General features: G+C 41.7%; 1 protein-coding gene and 1 long non-coding RNA gene across 3 annotated transcripts in view; one reads left to right on the top strand and one right to left on the bottom strand.

Moving 5' to 3' along the window:
• The first annotated feature begins 396 nt into the window (after positions 1-396).
• The window catches only part of MAML3 (mastermind like transcriptional coactivator 3), a 307,031-nt gene continuing 287,754 nt past the window's right edge, over positions 397-19,673 (top strand). For both annotated transcript variants that reach the window (XM_015624630.3, XM_015624629.3), the window contains exon 1: positions 397-1,931. In XM_015624630.3, the coding sequence (XP_015480116.1) occupies positions 1,497-1,931 (435 nt within the window). In that variant the 5' untranslated portion in view covers positions 397-1,496. The remainder of the gene's footprint in view (positions 1,932-19,673) is intronic.
• Positions 9,171-10,221, bottom strand: LOC117244216. Its single transcript, XR_004496842.1, has 3 exons — positions 10,076-10,221; positions 9,757-9,902; positions 9,171-9,540 (listed from the first exon to the last, which is right to left on the bottom strand). It is a non-coding gene; the product is annotated as an uncharacterized LOC117244216 (long non-coding RNA).

The following is a 19,673-nucleotide window of genomic DNA, read 5'->3' as shown; positions in this document are numbered from 1 at the left end:
TCCGTTCGCTTGAAAAAATGTTGCTGCCCAACGTGTCATGTTTCTTCTGTTTAAAATAGAAAGTTCAGCCCAATGCCGGGGAGGCGCACGGCTCCGCGCTCCGCTTCCATTCATTATGCAACAGTTGACACAGAAGGGAAAGGCGGCACACGCCGCTCGGGCGCGGGCTGCGACCGCCTGCCCGCCGGACCCCCGCCTGCGCCCCCCGGCGCCCGCCCGTCGCCCTGGCAGCCCGGGCCCGGCGCTGCCCTCGCTGCAGCTCCCAGCGTGGGCACGGCGCGCAGCGGCCGCCGCCGGGTCTCGTGTGCCGGCCGGGAGGCACCGCCCGCCCCCGCGGTGGGGGGAGGCCGCGGGGCCGGCAGGTGTCGGGCCCCGCTCGCCGCCGCCCGCCCCACGCCGCCGCCACCGCCGGCGCGCATTAGCGCTACGGGAAAGCGCCATGTCCGCTCCTGCTGGGCGGCGTCCGTGCCGGGTTTTGCACCTTGTCCCCGGGCCTGCCTCACGGCCCAGAGGAGCAGCCGCCGCCGCCGCCGCCGCGGTGTTTACTGAGCGCTCCTGTCTTGGTATCACTCCGCTGGCATGGAGGAGGAGGAGGTGGAGGAGGAGAGCATTTGATCATTGTGATGGTGGCAGGAGGAGCAGCAGCCAGCACGACAGAGCAAAGCGTTAGGCTGTATTAGCTCGGCGTTCGGAAGAGACTTCAGAGCGCCACTTTTTTTTTTTTTTTTTTTCCTCTCCAGCTCGGTCCGGATTGTTCATGTGTTTACTTCCCCCAGCGCGAGGATTTGCTATTTAGGTTCCTGTTGAAATGCAACTGAGCAGCCAAAGTACTTTGCGAACACGGTGCGGCATAAATACCAAAACTTTTTTCTAGAAGGAAAATACAATAAGCAAGCGGCTTTGCCTGTCTTTTGATGCCATAGAGTGCGAGTGAGTGTGCCGTGTGTGCCCAGGGTTTGCCTGTGCTTGGATGTGTGTGTGCGAACGTGCGTGTGAGCGGGTGTGTGTATGTGTGCGCATGTGGAGGGGCGCGTGTTTCTCCTTAAACATGGGGAGAGAAGGCTTTTGGCAAAATCTCCGGAAATCTCGTGGAATCTGTTTTGAAATAATGGATTATAAAAAAGAAAGAGAAGGAAAGGAACTGCTCGGATATCTCCTGGAGTTTGCTATGCTAAGTCGAATTGCTGCTGCTTAGTTTGGTGTGTGTGTGTGTGTGTGTGTGTGTTGGTTGTGTTGCTGGCGATAACCTTTTAGCACCTTGCCTATTGCCCTCCCCTCTTCCCTCTCTTTAAATGTTTTGGAGCTTCTCGAGGGAAATTGGCTGGGTGAAAAGAGAAACATTTGCTTGGGATCGCTGTTTCCCTGATACATGATGGTGCCCCCTTCCCCCCCTTCCCCGGTTCTGTAAAAAGTATCCCATCAGGACCCCCTAGGAGACTGTATGTGTGAAGTGTAGGATAAAAAGTTCTTCCAAAATAGTGTGCACGGGGAGGAGGATGGGGGATTTTGCAGCCCCCGCTGCCGCCGCGAATGGCAGCAGTATTTGCATCAACAATAACCTGAACAGCAGCCTCAGCGGGGCCGGTATCGGGGTTAACAGCACTCCCCATGGCCCTCCTGCTGCCGCTCCCGGTAACAATAACGCTAATAGTGGCGGCATTCCCAAGCACAGCACGGTGGTGGAGAGGCTAAGGCAGCGCATCGAGGGCTGCCGGCGGCACCATGTCAACTGCGAGAGCAGGTACCAGCAAGCCCACGCGGAGCAGCTGGAGCTGGAGCGCAGGGACACGGTGAGCCTCTACCAGCGGACCCTGGAGCAGAGGGCCAAGAAAACGGGCACCGGCGGCGGCAGCAAGCAACAGCACCAGAGCAAACAGCAGCAAGATGCTGAACCCGCCACGGCGGAGCAGAGGAACCACACGCTGATCATGGTAAGGGGATGCGGGCCGGGGGGCGGAGGAGTGGCTGTCAACTCCGCGTCGCTCGCCACTATGAGCTGGAGGCCGGCCCCGCAGCTTGTCAAAGGGGAGCGGGGTTCGTCTCAACTTTGGCGGCAGCAGGGTCTCTGGCGGGACAGGCAGGCGGGAGCTGGCGGGACGCTTTGCAACTTCTCCTGAGCTGGGGTGGAGGGAGAGGACAGATTTTTTTATTTATTTTTTTATTTTTTTATTTTTTTTCCCCCCTCGTCGCCTACGGAGGGGTAGAACTGCTCTGGAGTAAAGGGGAAGGAGGGGTGCCAGGCGTGCGCCGCGGGCTGCCGAGAACCGGGGGAGGGTTTTGTGTGTGCGTGCGTGTGTGTGTTTCGCCACAGTTTCTCCGTACGGGGTGCTGGCCGCCCTTAAATCCCGCACAGAGGAAGGTGACTCCGCAGGCTGGACTGGAGGCTGGAAGAAAAGTTGGGCTGGTTTCTCGCTTGGGCTGCCCCGGCGCGCAGCAGCCCGGCTGCCCACGCGAGCTTCCCAAAGTTTCCTTGGGATTTAAGGAGCTTAATGAGGAGCGGAGGGGGAGAAGGGGGCGGGGGCTGAGGCGGTAGGAGCGTAGCGGCAAGTAGGAAGCAGAGTTTCCCACTCCCAGGCTGCACTGATGATTAATAATAAGAGGAGGTGCGGGGGGGAGCCGGGCGCTGCGTTCAGCAGAGCCTTATTTATAGCCGGTCGCGGCCGCCAGTAGCTGTGGTGGTGTTCGTCGCGGCTGACGGGGGCAGGCGGGGGACACGCGTGTGTGTCCTGACGTGTCCCCGCACCGGGGCGGGGGTGCCCGGCGCTCGGGGGCGGGCACGGGGGAGCTGAGTGCTCGCAGTCTGCCGGGCTCACAATGGGTGGTGGAGACCGGCGGGGAGGAGGGGAGGTGCGATCGCAGCGTGCGGTTTACAGGCTTCGCACGTCCCTCCCTCTCGCCTTCTCCCGCTGTGCGGGGAGGCGCGGCCGTTCGGGAGGGTCCAGTAGGGCGGTAGCTGCTGCCGGCCCCCGCCGGGGGAGGTCTCTGTGACAAAGCGGCGGGGTGGCGGTCCTTCCTCTCGCTCGCCCCCCGTACATGAGAGGAGGGAGCTTTGTGTTTCTCCGGGGCCGCGCCGAGCCTGCCCAGCCCCGGCCGCAGTGCCGGTTTAGTGCCGGGCAGCTCCTCCCCCTGCGGGACCCCGCGCAGCCTGGCGTTGCAGCACCCTTCCCGCTGCTGTGCTGGGCGTTTTGCCTGCCCCCAGCCCCGATTCCTCACCGTGGGGTGGCTGGAGGTGGGGATCGCTTCGCCAGCGGCAAACAAAAGCTCAGCGTCGAGCGCTATCCCCGCCTTCTGGCCTCGGGAGCGCAAGTCCCGGCAGCTCGGCGCATCTCCCGGCGGGCCAGCAGGGAAGTGGGGATGCGGAGGGAGTGGGGCCGGGGGGGAGTGCGGCCAGGAGCCGTACAAAGCGGCGGGGATGTCAGAATATGTGCATGTGCGCTTAGCAAACAGGAAGTAGAACGATCTCACTGACATCTTACTGCTCTCCTGGTATTACCAGCGAGGCATAACCGTGTTTCTCTTCCTTCTGGCGCCTTTCCTCAGGACCGAGGCTTTCAAATACACGGGGCACCACAGTACTTGGCCTCAGCTTACACCTACTCTCGAGGCAGCAACAGAGTCACTTCCTAAACCCCATGAACAGGGACTATCTTTTCGTCAGCCCAACTGTCCTCAAATCTTTTTTCACATCTCATGTCGTTTTCACAAGACACAGAAAATGGGCTAGAGGCATAGGAGTAATTTTCAGAATTCTCTCCAGGGCAGCGTTGTCGTGTGCTGTGTCCCCATCCAGCTCCAAAGCAGCTGGGGTGCTTCTGGGCCTAGGCTAGTGGTGGGTTGTCCTTTCCCCTTATTCCCAAGTCCCGGTGCTGAAGCATTAAAACCAGAATTTTTAGATAAGCAGGTCATTGGTCTTCCCTTGAAGATGTTTTTTGATGATTGACAGAAACCCAAACCTATAATGTGAGAATTGTAGAACCAAAATAACTGAAGGAGGAAGTGAAGTTTCAGCTCTCACTGTTACTAGATTCTTTCTGACTGGGACATTTGAAAAGCTAAAAGAGCCTAACTAAGGGGTAGTTTGCTATGAAATTCATCATAACTCCCTCCCTGTGCTGTGATTTTCATGTTGTTTAAATATACTCATTGTGATTTATGTTAGAAACATAAATTCTACTGCCTTATTACAAAGAAGACCCATGTCCATTTTTTAAAAGAAAATACACAAATGTTGCCAAAAATCTAGACATGTAATTTGCTTTGTTTCACTTGTAAAGTGTCAATTATGATTTCTGACTAGTGTCTAAGAACACTGAGGAACATCCATGGGAACGTGAAAGCAATACTTAAAAGCCAAGAAATTACACTTTTTTAAGCAATTGAAAAGTATTTTGTTGGAGTAATTTACGTTTTTTTGCAGTAAAACTAAATGCAAACTCCCAAACTTCTAAATTTCTAGCAATTGTAACAGTGTGGTAAGTTTATCTGTTTATGTGCATCATAATTTTTATTTAGCAAAACAATTCAACCTAGACTTTTTTTTTTTTCATGAGGAAAAAGTTAGCTATGTTTAGGTGTTTTCTCCCTTCCTTTATTCTCTGGTAAACTCCAGTGGAGAGCTTTACAGTGAAACGGTCATAGATCTGCTACTGTTTTACTCTTCACACAAAAATCATTACTAAATTTTTCCCTCATATTATTAAACTGCATGATTTGGAAGAGAAGCTGTTTGGATTAAATTACAACAAACACAACTGGGACAGCAATAAATGTTTTTTCTAATTATTTTGTTTTTAATCAAAGGAAATGAAAGGAAAATATAATCTGTGTGTGTGTGTCAGTATGTATGTGTCCTCCAAACTGAGAGATGTTGAGAAAGGGAGGAGAGATGTGCTTAATCCAACAAACCTTCCCAGAAGCTGGTACTGACACATGCTAAGTGCCCTTCAGCAAGCTGGGTAAAAAACAAAAAACATATTTGGGAGACAATTATTTAATGACATGCACTCAGATTTTCTTCACTGGATAGAGTACAATGATGCTTGTTGCACCCTCTCTTACAGAGTTGATGGAAGACACTGTGCAGTTTCCACTGTTTAGGGCTCTTTGTCAACTGACAAGAGGTTATCAATGGAAGCCTTTTGTAAAAATGGGGTGTGGGAGCATAGGCTTGGCTGTATATCATGACTTGCTGATCTACCCTGAATTTGCATCTTATTAGAAAGTTTTCACTTGCTGATTTTGAAATACCTGGATTTATAACTACTTGAACCTCTTCTATTGAGGAGAACAGTGGGTTACAGAAGTAGTTTGCTCACACATAGGCTAGATTGGGGTGTACAGATTAAAATTGTTTATAAGTGTCTGTGGGCCCTTTCTCCCTCACTACAGTTCAACCTGGCAAAAACCAAAGTTGTTTTCTGTGATTTTGAGTTGGATTATTAAAATGCTGTACCAGCCTGGCTTTCAGAGGAGGTATTAGGAAAATTTGCAATTCATCCAAAACTCTGCTGCTCATCTTTGGATTGGTTCCAAGAAATATAAACATATTATATCAGTTCTTTGGTTTTTTGTGAGGTAATCTACTTTCTTGTTTCCTTCTTTCAGTGCAAGAGTCTTCTTGGCTCTGCATCCACACAATGTTATTGTGTGGAGTTCAGAGGTGTGTGTATACACATACATTATATATAGAATAAATTATGTATAGGTAGTATATAATAGCCAAATACATAATAACAACTGCAATATCACCTCTGTTTCTTATCCCTGTGACTGTTTTTCTTACCATGCAATTTTTGTCCAGTGACATGTGTAATTATCACATTGGTTTTCTAGTGCATATTTATTTGCATCTGAGCTCTCTTGTGAACTACAAAGAGGCTGGAGCTACTTTTTCCTATTTTAAGGATCCTCAAGACTTTTTTCAATTTAATTTAGCATTATTGTGGGTTTGGTAGCCACTGTCTTACTGTCCATTTCTAACCCTAAACCTGGTTCTTAGGAAATTGTGTTTTAAACACCTAAACATAAAATGTTATTTAGATCAGAGACATTAGTGACAGAAGTCAAATGACCTGTTAGATCATCTTTTCTGTTCCCCTGCCAAAGCATACAATGCCAATTCAGAATTAGTTTGAAGTCTGAGAAAACACATCTGGAAATATATGGTATTTTCCAGTACTGCTCTTTACCCATTCTGGGCTAACACACTACCTTCCAGAAGTTAATGATCACACTGCACTTCTACCTGAGGGAAGGAAAAAGGCCACTCCTTTCAGCTTTCTCTGTGTAAGAACAGAAGATGTGTCCAGAATTACAGAAATCTGGTTATATATCTTCCTTGTTGATAGATTGTAGCATTATATTAGGAACAGCAAAAGTAACTGCATAGATTCTCTAGCTTTGGTGCAAAAGAGAGTAAGTTTTTTTCCAGAGTAAGTTTTATCTTCCAGATCTTCTTTTATAGACAGTTCTGAGAAGGTCCAAAAAGGGAAGACTCTCATTGGTCGTGAAACCAACACATCACTGGACATCATTGAACAGTTAGGAACACCACCCCTTGACTGTTACTTACAAGAAAACAAGGCAACAAACAACACCTGCAAAGGTTGTTTTCTCTCACCAAGGACTGTTTGGATTCCTCATTGTGATTTCTCAGGCTAGAGTGAGAAAATTGTGGGACTTAGTTTCACACAGACACTGTGCTCCCTGCCTGATTTCTCACATGCAACATCCACAGTAGATATTCCACCACAGAAAAGTAGTTTCTCACTTGACCCGAGTCTCTTATTTTTCTTGAAAAAGGTATCCAGAGTGAAAATCTGGATTTGTCTTAGTGATTCATGGATAATGCCAGTAATGTAATTATCGCAGAATGTTGTCAGGCTTATGAGAAGTTTGTTAAAGCTCACACTTGCTGTATTTAATATATACTTGTGCATATGTTCACAAACCTGAGCCCATTTTTTGTGTTCCTTCTTGTGTAATATTGCTATTCAACTTACTTTACAGGTGCTTAGGAGTTCATCAGTCACACTATAGGAAAAGTCTATTTCTCTGGCATAGCAAAGATGAAAAAAGAAGTTAATTTTTAGCAGTTTTATTTTCCACAAATGGTCAAATACTTATAGCCCTTACCCATGCCTGATGACTAAGTAAGATTAAGCATCTCTTCAGTTAATAAGCTATGACTGATCTTGCTCACACAGGGGTAAAGTCAGTAGTAAATACACAACAGGGATGATATGAGAATTAAATCCCAACCAACAATACTCCTCTTTCATAAGCATCATAGAAGGAGTCGTTGTGTAACCCTTTTTATTTTCCTTTTCCTATAAGGGTGGATCTCTATGTCTTTCTTACTCCACAGGACTCTCCCATTTGTTTTCTCCTTTTCATACCAACTCGTGCTTGATGCGTCTGTGTGATTATTGTCCTTTAGGACAAGGAGTTTCTGTGCTGACCTCCTTTAGCAGCTAGTCAGCACAATAGGTTTCAGTTTAGCAAGCTGAAAAGAATGAAGAGACTCTTCACTTCAAGCACTGCTAGCCTCTGATGACCTTTAATGCTCTGATGGAAAGTGTGTCTCTTTCAAAGACAGTGGCTTGGGTTATTACAAACCATAGCTGGAGCAGGGCAGGTTGTATTTTGACACAGGGAATCCAGTCATAGTGAAATCTCAGCTTCAGATTGACCAAACAAAATGTTTTGAAAGTCCTGTAGTGAAATTCTAGGCATTAAGTTCAGCAACAACATCTTTGTCTGGAACACATAAAAAATTCGTTCTGCTAATGCAGCGCCAAATATATTAACATGATTGTGTTAGGACAATTGGTTGCATTTAGATTAACCTCAATTTACAGTAACTTGACCTAAAGCTTAAGGCTTCACAAATGGCTTCAGCTGGTGTAACCTGAGCTGCCACCACTGAGGAAGTCTCCTCTTTCCTCCTCTTGTCAGGGGCTGTGTTTGCTGCCTTTGCTAAGGGTGGCTTTTGCTTGTGTAGCGCCACGGCCAGAGGTTCACTGAGCAGGTAGGGAGGGCAGACACACTTATTCCTTTTCTTCTGGGTTAGTTTTTAGCTGGATCAGATCCATCATTTGTTTGACTGTCCCTCCCATGGGTAGCACAGTCTTACAATACCTTAATCCTCTTGTGAAACTCAACTCTTATCCCAGGATAAACAGCTGTGACCTCTTAGTTCAAACATGCTTACCTGGTAGCATACATTGAACCTCAGCTAAGTTACACCTAGTGTCAGTGCACAGTTCTGTTCCTGAGCACAGACACTGAAACAGGGGCAGCTGTATGTAGCAAAGGAGTCAGGGTTCATTTTTATTTAAACATTTGCATGTATAAGACATTTGGTTGCATATTACTCCAATATTTATAATTCATGTGAGAGATGTGCTTGGATTAGCAGAGGTTTAAGAACAGGCCTGGCAGCCATTTAACTGCTGACTGGAATCCTTCAAGTGTGTTGTTTTGTGAATTGAAATGTGAGGTACAATCTCTAACTGGAGTTACAAACCTGTAATCAGTTTTGCAGTTTGGGATCTCACAGGCTGTTCAGATAAGCAGCATGCTTGTACATTCAGTGAGAATTTGGGAGCCTTAACCATCTGAAATATATATTTCCCTTGTTTGCCTAAGCTGGTGAATCACAAAATCATGTAACTTTGATTGCTCTTTTGCTTCCCTCTTACTTATTTTAGTTTCCTGATGTTTGTAGCTCAGAAGTCACTTCAAATTGCTCCTGTTTGCTTTCTGAATACTTGAAGCTCAGTTGCATAGGGCTTAAGAGAAAATGTCTTTTTAAACTCACAGTAGTTAATAAGATTGCAGCTGCGAAATTCTGTGCTTACAGGAAGAGTTGCCTTCTTTCAAGACTTCCCTCTTTCAGACTGATTTTGTTTGCCTCCATACACCATTAAAATTGGTGAGGAGATAAGAATACTCCAATCTTCAGTTGACCTGAGAGAAATGTGTTCACCCATAGGAACTTTGCACTTTCTAGAAGTTTATGAAAGTGCTAAAGCTAATGCTGCAGTGCTGTTGGTAGCACAGATGATCTATTGCCATTTGCTTGCTGTCAGTTCTTCACAACCACAGGAAAGAGGTTTGAATTATGACTTTCAGAATAACTAAGAGAATAAACAGAAAGATCAACAGGACAAGGATTTTTTTTCTTTTTTTTTATTTTTATTACTTTCTGTAGGGTTTTCATGTAAGGCTTTGAAGTGTCTTTTAAGTTCTCGGCTCTCATCAAGTGAAGCTTAGTATTGTGCTTTCAATGATGGAAGGTGGGGCTGTGCATCTTCCTCTTGTCTTCACTTTTCTGTCTCCTCCCTACATTACTTTTACTATGTGCCATACAGTAACACTTCAGGTTTAATAGAACAATTCAACTTAATTTTCTTCTGCTCTTCAGATTTGGAGGAAGAATTGTTCAGTGCTGCAGTGAAGGTATAGTTTTTCTGCATCATCTTTATGATGCTTGTGACAATCTCAGGCCAATTCAGAATGTTCTTGGATATTGTGTACCTTGAAAAAAAGCAGAGAATTGGTTTTTAACTTTACTCTGACCCCGGGCAGCATCACAACCAAGAAGCCAATATGCCTATGTGTATAAACCAGTACCTGTACTTACACACTGGTTTTTAGAGTGTACTCCAAATCAAAGTGATAAGATTTATGATCAGTTTCAATGGTGAAAAGGGATGTAACAGTCCAACAAGTTTAAGAATCACTGATACCTACCCATTTTCTATATTGTCTATATTCTCATTCTCTTTATTTTTTCTTTAGCTCATATCTAATCTTCTGTGATGTTTTGGCACTTCTGCATTGTGTTTCATCTAAAGGAGGTATGGAGGTGCCTGTGGCAAGGAGCTTGTAGAAGAATTCTGGAAAATATAGGATTTTTTTAATAATTTAAGATAATTCCTTACATTAAGGAGGATGGATCAACACTTTGCCTAAAAAGAAATTGTTGCATTCCTTACCCCTTCTGTTTATGCAGAATATTGTATTTCAGATTCTGTAGCATCTGAAAAAAATTACTTTAAATCTGCCTTACCTTGCACTAGTTGCCTTTGGACTGCTAAACTGATTCTTCCATTTCAGCTGTGATCTGTGCTGCTGTTCCTATTTGTCTTCAGAGCTGGTGACTGTAGTTCTGATTTCTCTGGATTGCATTCCAGTGCATAACTGAGGCAGCAGAAGGAAAACTGCAATTGACATTAAATAATAATTTTTTAATGATGTGTCCAGCAAGCAGTGTTGCTGTTCATTATATGTATTTTTAGTTGTCATCAAAGCAGGTAATGTAGCTTTGAAGGCTTTAGTGGACTCATGCAGAAGACTGTAGATTTCTGTATCTGAATGGGGGTCAGTCAAAAAAAATCTGTAGGTCCTTTTTTATTGTATATTTCTGGGCTGAGCTTGCAGTCTTTGCCTTCCAGTAAAAGTGGAGATATGATGCTGAGGTTGCAGTGCTGTCTCTCCTTATTTATTTATTTATTTATTTATTTATTTATTTATTTTCTTTTATTTATGCCAGGTAGCTTGTACACTGAAAGCTTTAAAGGCTGGATTGCTGCAATTTTGAAAATTTACCAGAGATAATTTGACTTTACATTTTTTTCACCCCATACGATTTTGCTGGAGCTTATTTTTTCTAACCCATAATGCATTTCTAATACATTTTAATACGTATTCTACATCATGCAAAACAACAACCCCCCGTCCCCCCACTTATTTTCTCTCCTCCATTTTATTTACAACCAAACAAAATCACTTTATGGTCACAGTAAGGTTTACTGCCCTTCTCAGTAATACTTTTGCTGTGGAAAATGTCAGCAGTGGATAGGGGGGGGATGAAGAATTATGAATGTAGAACAGAAAAAACAAAATTAATTTTGAGTAGTAGCATTTAAAATTTCACCTACCACTGTGATAAAGTGTCTGTTTACTTACAGCCAGACAGGGTTTCTGGGATGTTAGGCATGGGCTATATTCTTTTCCACTTAATGGTGTCTTCACATGGTACTGCCTTGGGAGGGGGAGGGAGGGGGGTTGATTAGATGAAGCAGCTGAAACAAATTAAAGTTTTGCTGCCATGAAACAGGGTGGTTTCAGGGCTGCAGTCCTACATCTACAGTCCGCCTGTGGTACTAATGTAGGAGGAAAATTAGTTGTCTAGGAGGAAAACAGTGGGGTTTTTTTAGGTGTAAGGTGAAGGTACATGGTGCTGTACTGGGGGAGATGGACTAGAGGAAAGGGGAGGCAGAAGGTCCTATGTAGTTTGCTTTAAACTTCAGTAGCTCTTGTAATCAAGTTGATCAACAATTCAAAATATTTCCTGTAATTTTGCGTCTGCTGTCCTTTAGAGCTCTTCAAAGACAGCAGTTTTATTCCCAGGATTCATGCATGGAGATACAGCTGTGCATTTCCATGGACAAACCAGTTCTACATATTAGGAAAAGTTTCTTTGCTGAAAAGGTGGTCAGGTATTGTATCATGCTGCCCAGGGAAGTGTTGGAGTCAAAAATCCTTGAGATATTTTTGAGAAATGTAGATGTAACACTTAAGGACCTGGTTTAGTGATGGGCTTGGCTATGCTGGGTTAATGGTTGGACTCAATGACCTTGAGGGTCTTTTCCAACCTGCCAGTTGAAAGCCTGGTAGTTGTGGTGCATTACTGGAGTTAATTTGGAAGTGAAATGCTTATACAGTTTGTGGACCATCAGACATTACTGGAAGTGTCTTTTAGGAATGCTGCTATAGTTACTCTTAAGGGTGAAGTGATGATGCAAAGTGTAAAGGATGATGAGGAGAATATCTTTTCAATCCAATCTAGTCCAAAGAAGACATCAGCTGGCCACAGCATGGATTTGTATCAAGTAGGTGATAACTATCCTTCCTTTGTGAGGAAAAAAAAAAAGAGGGGGTGGGATGGGCTTGTGTTCATATTTTTTTTGTTTGCTAATTTCCTTCTAAAATTTATAAACTTGGTCACTTGATAAAAGAAGGAAAAACATAGTTTTGCTTATCTTTGCAGTATGATGATTATATTTTTATTTTTTTTTCGGATGCTCAATGTGGTGTGCTTATTTTAATTCCATGTAGAACAATAACTAGGTTAAGTAATTATGAAAAGCCCACATAAAAAGTTATCACCATTGTGATGTTTTGACTTGCATATGGAACTTGAGGAAACATTGAAGCAAGGGCCTGTGTCCGAGACAGACACTCATATGTCATTTTATTTTCCTTCTATCTGAACCCAAGTCTGGGAAATAAAATCATTTTATAAGTTAGCAATGAAAAAGTTCAGTGGGTTTTTTTTGTTTGGGATTTTTTGTTTACTTGTTTGTTCTGCTTTCTCAGATGTTTTATTTCAGAATTAGTTCATTTGCTAGAATCCAACCTGTTAGCACAATAGGTAGATAAGAGTATTAGCAATATTGGTGTTTCTAGTGCAGTGCATTCCCTATGTTAAGTTTCACTAGTGGTTACTAGTGGAGAAGAGATTGTTTCTGGTTTGAAAATTATTTACTTCCCAAATCTGTTATTTATCTCTTGTGGGTAGCAAGAGATCTTAGCATCTTTTGGATGCATGCTGAAGATATATCATAAAGTCAAATAAAGGGTTTATGGGAGCAGGTTTTGACTGGCTAGCTTGTCCCTAAATAATGGCAGGAGCAAATTGTACTGCTTGTCTCAAACAACAGTAAAATATGTGACAAATTTTGTCTAAAGTACTTGGTATCTCATTTTTTTTTCCACTTTTACAATATGACTTTTTGTTTAAGAGAAGATTTTCTAAGCTCTTCATCTATAAACTTAGACATTTGTAAATGTAGAAAGATAACTGCTAACTGAGGCCAGCAAGTGAAAAACAATGAATGAGTCATATATACCAGGCTCTGTAAGGAACGTAGCACAAACAGACTCATAAAATATTTCATAATTTTCAGAGGTGCTTTTTGTTTACAAATACACAGTTCTTACATGATTCAAGGTTTAGTATTTAAGCTGAGGATGAAATGTCTTTTGTATTGTAAAGGGAAGAAACTAAATGCCTACAGCTGCATAAAACTTCTATTAATGTGATAGCAGGCTTTTTTTTTAAAGTAGACAAGATCCCTATTTTTTCAATTTTATAATATACATTTTTTGCAAGAGTTAATTTTATATAGTATTTATTGCCTTTTGACCTTGGTTTGATTGGTTGGGGGTTTTGTGAGATAGGGGTTTTTTTTCTATTCTTGAGTGGTTTTTGGTTGACTGGTTTTGTGGATTGGAAGGAGAAACAAGAAGGTGGTGCTTCAGAAATGCAGAGACCTGAGGAAGCAGATAGGAGGACAGGAAAAAGGTGTAGGACAGAAGATGGATGGAACCCAGACTGGGGTAGACAGAATGCAGCTAAGCAGACATCAGCTGTAATGGAAGGACAGAAATATAAAGGAAGGTTTTGGACTTATTGAACCAGGCTGAAGATTAGAACTTTGCCCATGTACTTGGGCTTCACAAAGTCAGTGAGAGCACAGGTAGTTGTACAGTGTTTGCCACCTCGAGTAGACAGAATTTGGGCACTTAACAGGGCCATACTTATGATCAGCTGCAAATATCAGGCAAATTAGTTTGCTTTGGTTTTCTTGCTTTTCCAAGACTTATGTCCATCAGAGCATTACAGTGTGTTATGCTAGCTGTTATTTTGCACTGTCATTATCTGGGTGGTGGCCTTTGTTTTGTTAAGATTTCAGGAATTCTAAACACTTTGCAGTGACATAACTAATGAATATGTATGCAAATGAATCAGCAAATGTAAGACTCTGGACAGCAGACTTGCTTTTCTTAGTTACCTGCATATTCCCTGGAAGTCACCAGCAGTTCATGTGAAAATCATTGCCTGGGTAACTTCTTACACATTAATAATGGACACTTGTGTATTTTAAATCATTTATGTCCAAATCCTATTTGCACATTGCTAAAGTTGGTTAAGTAAGTGGTATAGGTTTTTCTTCCTTCTGATGTATTAGCTTTGCTAAGCTGCATTTCAATGCATTTTTTTCTCCACTCTGCATATGTCCATTGCTAATATGAATCAGTTTTTAGAAGTGATTGCTGTGGCAGGTAGAAGGCAACGTGTATTTCTCAAACCAGTGGAACAAGTGGAAAGTATTTTAGGTGGTGTAGGCACAGTGTTTTAGTGGCTGTGATACTGTTTTCTGATGGATAGAGAGAACTGCTCAGCATTGTGCTGCAGGCACAATCAATAGCTATGTGAGATTTCCTTTCCCTTGGGAGGTACTGTCTCATATTTTGGGAAGGGAAGGAGCAAGTTTCTGTCCCTGAGGTCAAAATGAACACCAAACAGCCAGGATTTTTGCAGGATTTACAGTTTAATAAGCCTCAGTTACAGTCATATTCTCATCTTGTCTAAGCAATTCTAGCTGTGTCTTAGTATGTGAAGTTGGTGCTTCAGATATTTGCAGTGATTTGCATATTCTTAAACAGGTAAGCTTGAAAATTAGTGCTGTTTTTCATCAGACCTATATTGGCCACTACTGTCTTGGAAAAATAGTTGGGATTTTCCACAAGAATTAAGAACTCTTCACAATGTTTTGTAATATGCTTTGTGTGATCTTAAAGTTCGCCTTTTGCAGACTTAGATTGTTTGGGGAGTTGACAGAACTAAGTTTTATATGCCATATTTCATGTTTCAGTCATAATACTGAGATGTTAGCATTCCTCAATTAGTAATCATTCATAGTATTGGTATTTCAGTGAGGGTCTTTGTGTCACAGAGTTGCCTTCTTTGGTCTGGAGGGTGGCAGAAGGACATATGTAGCTGACTATGCATATTCGGCACAATGTTTTATCTGTCTAAGAAGTATCTGAGCTCAGTTTGGATAATTTGACTTTGGTCTTGAAGTAAAAACAAAGAATGATATGGACATATCATGATATGAACAGCAACTTATTGTTGGGAGGGCATGGGAAAATCCAACCAGTTTCATACCTAGTATGTAGGCTGTTCCATGATAGAGACCCTTTCCTTTCCCCTGTATGAAAAACGAGGTTCACATAATTTTTATAGAATTTAAAAGTTTAATAGAAAGACAATTAGGAGATAAAAATAAAGTATACAGATACGGCTGGGTGTCTCTGCATTCAGCCAAGAGAGCACACCTTATTAACAAAGGATTGTCCTTTAAAAACAGCATCTTACTACATATTCATAAGTTCTTATACATAATTCAAACATTCCTCTTAAGTTTTGGATGTTTCTTTGTTTAGGTTTTGACTCGCCCCCTTCTCAATAAATCGATCTTCTTGACTCCACCGAGTTTTACATTCCCTGATAACAGAAATGCAATAAATTCCTCCCCCAGAGCTCTGGTCACTGCTGTCCTCATCTGGACAAGATAATCTAAGAATGCAGGGGGGTCTCTAACCATCTTTTTCAGTCTTTGAGTTATACAAACAAAAGTAGTTTTTGGTTTAATACTATGCCATAGCTCAACATATATGTATATTATACTACTATTTCTAAGTTTCATCAATAACAGAAATAGAAGGAACTATATTAATATAACAAAGTTTTCTAACCTTATACATATAACATTCATTTTAATATTTGTGAAAAGCCAACAATATAATATGTGTCTATAACACCTGGGACTGTACAACTGTATGGAAGGTCTCATGTTATTTTGGTAATATTAAGTAATAGCATGCTTATTTTCCTCTCTCATTATTGACAGCTGTGGTTTTGTGTTGCTTTTGTTGTTCTGTAAATATTAATAGGAGTCATTCTCTTACTCTTATTTATGTTATAAAAAGATTGTATAATGATTGTATAAAAGGTGCCCTAGAACTTCAATTTAGTTCATCTTTAAGACACTGAATGTGTAAGAAAGGAGACAAATTGAAAGATGTCTGTGGTGACAGAAGTGAAATCTTACTGGTATTTAGAACAAATAGAAATATTTAGAACAAATTTGGGGGTACATCTTGGAAAGTTACTGCTAACAGGCAGAACCCAATACTTGCACAAAGAACTATCCTAATTCCTGTAAGAAGGTGAGTTTTGGCAAACTGTGGAAAAAAAGATATTCCAGAAATCCTCAACTTATTTCTTACATTTGAGCCATTATATAAATGATGATTTTATTAATAACATTTTTTCTGTCATACGTCAGCACTTTCTGGCCCTGTTTTCCAATACTCACTCTACATAAATTTTAGTTTTAAACCTGTAGAAATTAGAAAACCAGAGCTGTCTTTTCTCAAAGTTAAAAAAAATAATTTGTGTATAGGAAATTTCTGGAACTCCTTTGCATCTCTTAACAGAAAAAACCCTCCCTCCCTGAAAGCTAAGAATCCACAAACTGTAAGCTGTTAAAAAGTAATACAGACCTTAAGAGCCGCATGTCAAGTGCAAGATATTTTTCCAAGTTTAGGAGATAATAGGTTCAAATGATTGTTGAGATATGTTGGCTGGGCTCGTGACTGAAAGGAAGAAGAGGAAAAAAAAACTTTTTTTTTTACTTTTTTTTCCCTTGTTTCTTTCTTCTTGTTTCTTTTTTTTATTTCCCCCCATTTTGCCCCAGCCCTTTCCCCCTCCCACTTTTCCTCTTTTCCCCCCCCCTTTTTTTTTTCCTTTTCCCTTTCCATTTTTCTTTCTGTGGTAGGGGCTTGGGTCAGTCCTTCAAGGGGAAGAGACACAAATCTTCTGAATTTGTACTGTTTATGAGTGTAATTTGATATAACTGATGTAAAAACACATAAATACTGTATTTCTAATTCCTCACAGTAAACTGTACTGCATTTCATATATGTGTGGATATTTAAGTGCAGCCACTGTATGTTTGGTTTTGTTCAGCATAGGTGATGCCCACTGGTGGTTCAGTTTTTATAAGAAAAGATACTTTCACAAGTTCTTTAGTTATTTTTAATAATAGATGTGTTCTGTTGCTCTATCACTCTTTGTAGCAGAGGGTGTTGCATTAGTTTTTTAAGTGTTCAGGACAGAGCCACACAACAAGTCTTTCCAATTCAGTGGCCTCATGTTGAAATTGCTCATGAGACAGTACAATTAATACAGAGAGAACCTTGCAGTGAGTAATGGATGTATTTATGGTAAATGTGTGTTTTGACAACTGGGACCATACTTTTCATTTCTGTTTGGAAGGTGTAAGTTTGAAGAATTGGAGGGTTCTGACACTTTAAGAAAATTATGTGATTGGTAAAAGGCTTCATTTCCTCCAAAATCACTTTTCTGCAAAGGCCTTTCATCCTGGCACAGCTAAGTCAGTTTAGTTCCTCCAAGGGAAGTGTGTGGGGGGTAAAAGCTCACAGCAAAACTCCTTCTGTTTCTGCAACAGTTTTGCTGGCTGCTTCCATTCAGTACCCCCTTATTACTGCATACGGATTTATCTCAATAACAGCTCAGTCACATAAAGGAGAAGAAGTTTCAGAGCTAGGTCATATTTAAAATTTGTTTAGTATTGGCTTTATTCTTTCTGGCTGAAGCTTCTCTCAGGTGTAGACCACTGCTTTTAAGAAAACTGGATTGTAATCTGGTTATTTGAACTGGATGTATGGGAATGGAGAATTGGCAATATCTTTTCCAGTGGTGGAATGTGAAACTATTTTCATTTAGTGTGATGTTAGGAGAAACATATTCTGGCCTATATAGTAACAAAGGCTGCAGGTTTTCCTCAGCACAGCCAAAAACTGCATGCATCTTTAATTTTAGTAGCAAATAGCTAGTTTTGGAAGTTTAGTTTGGAAGGGCTAATTCTACACAGCCAGGAGACCCTGATGAGCAAAAATAAAATTCAGTTTCATTTCAGTGTCTATTCTCAAGGTGATGCTAGCTCTTTATTTTTAGAGTAGTTACACCTGTCTGTGTTAGTCCAGGAAATGAGGAAGCACTGGGAAAAGGGCATTAATCTGCCCCCTTATGCCACCAGCAGCAGAAGGTAAAAAAGAAATAAGGCCGTACTGCTGGTATCTTGTTCCCTGGTGTCCTGTTGGATCCATCCAAACATCTGAGTTTACTGGTCAAGCTAGAGAAAAGTATTGTAGAGAGACAGAATCTCCTGGTCCCTGGTCAAGATGTCCTGAGCTATAGGCTTGTCCCTTTACTTGCATGATTTCAGGGTTTTGGGGTTTTTTTTTGGAGGATAAACAAGAGCATCAAAAGATTATTTCTTCCATATTTAATATTAAAAGCACTTATTAGTTTAATACATTCATATGAGGAAGTACATTAGGCACTTTAATGAATTAAGCAAAGCAATTATAAATGCTGAAATGAAGTACACTCTTAAAATACAAGTTAAGGGAAGCATATAAGTTACTTAAATCTCTACAAAGGGTAAGGTGTTATAAGTTGGACAGCATGTAGAGCCCATTCCCACAATTAAAAAATAGATGAAAATCCTTGACATTACTCCTGTGTGCAGGGGGAAACCCTTGGTAATAAGCTTTGAGCTCACATGCTATCCTGGATATAAAAATAGCCAGCTGTCCAGGCTGTGCAGGGCTGCAAGGAGGCTTAGGAGGCAGGAGATGTACACTCTCGTTCATTGTGTGATGTGCTGGTCAGCAGTGGCCAAAGCACTAGTGTCCTTCTGGGTCTAAAACCTACTGTTGGGTGAATGGTTTTGAGGTAGAGTAGCAAACACTTAAAAATATATTTAAGAATAAAGATAGAATAAAGATAAGAATAAGAATAACGGTAAGAATAAGAATATTCTTAAGAATAAATATACGTTTTACTAAGAAGGTAAAAAATGTGTGTCCCTTTCATAGTCCACGTCTCATATTCTGATTTTTATTTTTTTAATTTATTTATTTATTTTTAATATTTTTCTGCAGTGGTTTCTTCCATTGCACTTTGTTCAGTGTCTCTCACTCACATTGTGCAGTGGGCAAAAGATTTGACAAGAGCTTTAAAACAAACATAGTATTTCTGCCTTAGTTTTTCCTATTTTTGGCATGGACTGATGTGTAAGAAACACTCAAAGATTTACTGTAGCTTTGAGCACTTTTATATGGATGTATTCCTGACTGCCCTGGTTCAGTTTCTGCCCCAGAAAGTTGACAGAGGCAGCAAGGGAAGAATTCACTAAGACAGAAGAAAGAACCCCAGGGTGGATTATCCTGGTAAAAGTAGCAGTTCTTGGTGTCTTTCTCAAGAACTGCTACCATATTTAGTAAAACAGATTAGTCTGGGGAAAGGAAAAATCTGCTGCCTTTTTTTTTCTGCAAACAGGAGTGATGCTGCTCTTTCAAGGTGAAGGAGGATACAGGGAGCCTAAAATTAAGCCATATCTGTTCATTGCTACAGAGCAGTCTGAAGGGTTTCTTTCAAATTTCCCATGGCATGGTTTCTGTCACAGTAGAGAAAACACTGATAGCAGTGTCCTACCCCTCACATGCGCTTCATCTGGATTTTCATGTAACTCACATACTTCAATGGCATTAGAATAGTAAGACAAGAAATTTTGAAACAAGATATAGATATTTACAATATCATATCCTAATGCTCCTTTTTCTCAGGTACATGAAGAACTCTTCATCTCCCAGGTTTTGAGGTGTTTATAGAGCCATAGAATGGGTTGGAAGGGATCTTAAAGATCATTCACTTCCATCCC

The sequence above is a fragment of the Parus major genome, chromosome 4 (assembly GCF_001522545.3).
Source record: "Parus major isolate Abel chromosome 4, Parus_major1.1, whole genome shotgun sequence".
NCBI classification, from domain to species: domain Eukaryota; kingdom Metazoa; phylum Chordata; class Aves; order Passeriformes; family Paridae; genus Parus; species Parus major.
This window is presented reverse-complemented; position numbering and strand designations above follow the sequence as displayed.